Below are 3809 nucleotides of genomic sequence, written 5' to 3'. Positions count from 1 at the left end.
GTATCCTTCTGGCAGCCTTGCCGCCCCAGCCAAACTCGCCTGTATACGACAATCATGAACAACACCGTGTGAGCCGCCAGCAGCACCAGTTTCTGCCGCTTTTGCCGCGGCAGTTGCCGGAACGCATCTGTCGTGTCAACGTAGACCCTGCCGCCAGCGTACAGGTGCGCCATGTAGCCAAAAACCGCGAGGTGCGCAATGCCCGTGAACCAATTGCCCGTCACCAGCAGCATCAGCGCGACCGCACCCTGCACGCCGTACTCAAGGCCCTGGGGGTATACGGCCGTGGCGCACAGGACCCCAATGCAGGGGGGGATGTCGGCCGTGCACGCGGGTTTGTTGGAGGCAGGAGTGGCGAGAAGCGGGGGGCGCGGCAGGGCATCCAGCTGGGTCAAGCTCAGTGAAGCGGAGTGAGCAGCGCGATCGGCAGGGAGCTGCCGTGGACTCTTACCACGAAGCGGTTCAAGCGGCTGCAGAGGTCGAAAGGGTTGAGGAAGTCATTCTCTAGATCCGAAAGGGAAATTATCTGCCGCGCAAAGAGGGGACGGCAGGAGTGTGGTGGGGCGCGCGCGCATCACACCGTTCGCAGCGCCAGCGCAACCATGGCGCCGCGCCTCGCACAAGCCAGCACAACAACACTCACTGCAAACATATTTCGTCCCAGTAGCGCCGACTGCATGATCAGGGCCGCTATCCAGACCAACAGGTGCGGGGACATGTTGCGAGCTAGCTGATCAGAGTACGCTCAGATCCCCCGAAAGAGAGCATTCCCGCCCAGTAAAATCCTCCTATTGTGATACAATACTGTTGTACAAGCTTCTTGAGCAGCATCCAACGCGACTTCCAGATACTACTGCACTTGATGGTGCCAGGTACTATCGGCAGAGCACAGCGCGAGTCCATGAATGCAGTACTGATGAACTGAAGCACGCATCCAGGGTCGCACCCTGAGCTGAAATTATGCTTGTGGATTCAATAGCTCTATAATCATGCTGCTATGGTAGCGTTGTCCAGGTCACCTGATTCATGATTGTCAGCCGGGGTGCTAGGCGGTTTGACCGTCGTCAGCAGAGCGCAGCAGACGGCATGTTCAAAACCAAATGCCAGGCTCTTGAGCCAGGCAACCAGACATGACTGCCATATGATGAAAAAATATCAAACACACTTGTTGGTCAGGCAAATCCCACAAGACATCAAGTCCTGCTGGGGGTGGCCTATATCAACGGTAACGCCATCACAGGAGGTTTGGCACTGATAAATCAATCTCGGCTTCCGACGACGCGGCCGGCTGCTATCACACAAAACGCCACAAGAAGAGGGCGCACGCAGACATTTCCCTAGCGCGAGGTCGTGAGCGTTGTCCTTAGATGTGTGGGGTGGGGCATTTGCCATCTACCAGTCCGCGCCACCTACCGGTATTACAGCTGGCACAGCCAGCTGGAAGCATCACTATAAGAGGTCCTGGGCGGTGTTGACCTGGTGTTGACGATTGAGCACACGTGCGGACGAAACAGAGACGCCTCTTTGGCTGTTCGAACCCAATTTTAGTTGAAATTCAAGTTTCATAATCAAAAGTTCGCTTGTTGCAAGGCGTGCGAGCAGGTGGTGTGTACCTTACTGCCTCATATTGCGACCTGGTGTCTCCGCTCCATGCAGCGTGTTGATCGTTGAGCGCAGGCTTGGGGCGTGCGTGCGATGTAAGAGAGATGGCGATTTCAGCCAGGCGCAAATGTGGTCTACTGTGCAGGGGTGGGAGGGGGACGAAATTCCGTCTGCTGCCCTGCAAACCCTGGCATCAGTCCAAGCCAACTGCGACGGGTGCCTTGGACGATGGCAGACCATCTCCCACCGTGCTGCCGAGGGCCCAGCAGCTCTGGCATCGCACATTTGAATCTTTTTAGCACGCTGCAAATCCACGAGGCGATTGCTGCACCCTAATCAGTGCATACGGTGGCGTCAGCCACTCAACAACCCAGCAGCCATCACTCAGGATGCACGGTGCGCTTTGGCACCCCTCGTCCGGCAGGGTGCAGCCACGAGCCCCGCTGTGCGTGGAAGCCTTACTTGCGGAAATATTTACATGTCCTACTGTCCCGCTGCCAGCCACAAGCCCATTCCGCAAGGTATGCGTTTTACCAGCGGGGAGGCAGGCATTCACCCTTTGGGGGTTCTAAGTTGAGCACTGTATTCTGTTGATCACAGTATTGCGCGTGAAACGATTCTTGTTTCTGATAGGCCTGAGCCGCTCACCCTAAACACAGCTGGCGAGTCTAGGCGTCGCGCGCCTCGTGTTGGAGATCTGCTGGCCCTGGACGCCTTGCCTATCCAACTTGTGCCTCTACAAGGCAGCCTAGCTCTCGCCGGCCGGGGAGATGGCCTCGCTGTTCCTCAGCAGCATACTAGACGCGTTCGTGGCGCCTGCCGGGGGCCCGGGCCTTCTGAACAGCGGATTAGATTCACCCACGCGATGTGCACGCGACTCTGGGTGCTTGGGCTTCAGCGAGGAGGGCGGGCCGCTGGACTCGGGGTGCACCTGCAGGTGGGTGTTGGGGGCACCTGGGCCGTTTCATGTTGCTTCTATAGGCTTTGGACATGCAATGGTACCGCTTTCGGGCCAGGAAAGGGCCTGTTTTACGGTTGCCTCTCAACTCTTGGCGGCTTGGCCGCAGTGCAATTTGAATGAACGAATTTGATAGCCGAAAGTGGCCTATGAGGCTGTTCTTGGGCCTGCATGCCCGATGCAACGACCGCGGCATGCTGGCGTTTGGAACGCACTGTGTGCGGGTGTTTCGCTGACATCGCCCCCTGTGCGCGCGTGCTCTGCCGCACTACATCTCGTGATTGCGCAGTAAATCTGTCGGCCTGCTGCGGGCGCTGCATGTTGAGGGCTTACCGCTCACGATGACGGCGGCAAAGCTGTCTGAGTTGATGTCAGCCTATGGGCCAGTGCAGTACGCAGAGGTGAGTGTTTGGGCCTCGTGCTCAGTAGCGTCGTACGCGCCATGTATCAGCTATGTGACATCTCTGCGGCGGCGGAGGATCTCTTGCGACGCGGCTGCGACGCAGGGCATTGATCAGGTTGAATTGCTGACATGCAGCGGCGCGCCGCGCATTGTTGGCATGCGCGCAGGCCGCTCCCGAGGTCGCCAAGGATGAGGCGGGCTTGATCGTGGGCCGCCGCCTGCACTGTTATGTGGTCTTCGCCGACCACGCCGGCGCCTGCATGGCCAAGCGCGCGCTGCAGCCGCGGACTCCAGACTCGCCTCGCACGCCGGCTGCCGGCGCCGCCGCGCCGCTGGCGCGCCTCGCCTCGGCGCCACCCTCGCTCGACGGCTCGGCCTTCGTCGGCTCGGCGCCACGTGCCGCATTCGCTGCTGCGGCAGCCGCGGCGGCCGGCTTTCTGTCGCACCGCTCGTCGGCCATGGGCGACGCCCTGACACCCAGGTGGAGCGGGTTGGGAGGCAGTATGAACGACGGCCCCGCGCCGCGCATCAGCAGCGCCGCAGGCGACGCTCTCGAGGCGCTCGCGGCTCGCATCGCGGGCCCCGCCGCCGCCGCCGCTGCAGCTGCAGCTGCTGCCGCCGCCGCTGCCGACAGCGAGCAGCAGCTGCTGCTGATGCAGCAGCAACAGCAGCAGCAGCAGCAGCAGCAGCAGCAGGCTGCGCCGCCGTTGCAGGTCTCCCCGTGCGGCCCCCCCGCGGGCGCCAGCGAGCAGGAGCCCCCCGCCGACGCCGCCGACGCCGCGGCGCCGCCCGCGACGCCCCCGCCCGCGACCCCGCCGCCCGGCGCGGCCCCCGGCGCCTGCACGC

The 3809-nt window shown here is 61.6% G+C and overlaps 1 protein-coding gene across 1 annotated transcript; it reads left to right on the top strand.

Moving 5' to 3' along the window:
- Positions 1–2372: 2372 nt before the first annotated feature.
- Positions 2373–2539, top strand: MNEG_10293 (hypothetical protein; the record flags this gene model as incomplete). The annotated part of the gene is made up of 1 exon (XM_014041234.1): positions 2373–2539. A coding segment is annotated over one exon (167 nt), but the record flags the coding sequence as incomplete, so codon positions are not given.
- Between the last annotated feature and the right edge of the window lie 1270 nt (positions 2540–3809).

This window comes from Monoraphidium neglectum (genome assembly GCF_000611645.1).
Source record: "Monoraphidium neglectum strain SAG 48.87 unplaced genomic scaffold scaffold02258, whole genome shotgun sequence".
Lineage (NCBI taxonomy): Eukaryota > Viridiplantae > Chlorophyta > Chlorophyceae > Sphaeropleales > Selenastraceae > Monoraphidium > Monoraphidium neglectum.
Note: the sequence above shows the minus strand (reverse complement) of the source record. Positions and strands in the feature narration are given on the sequence as shown.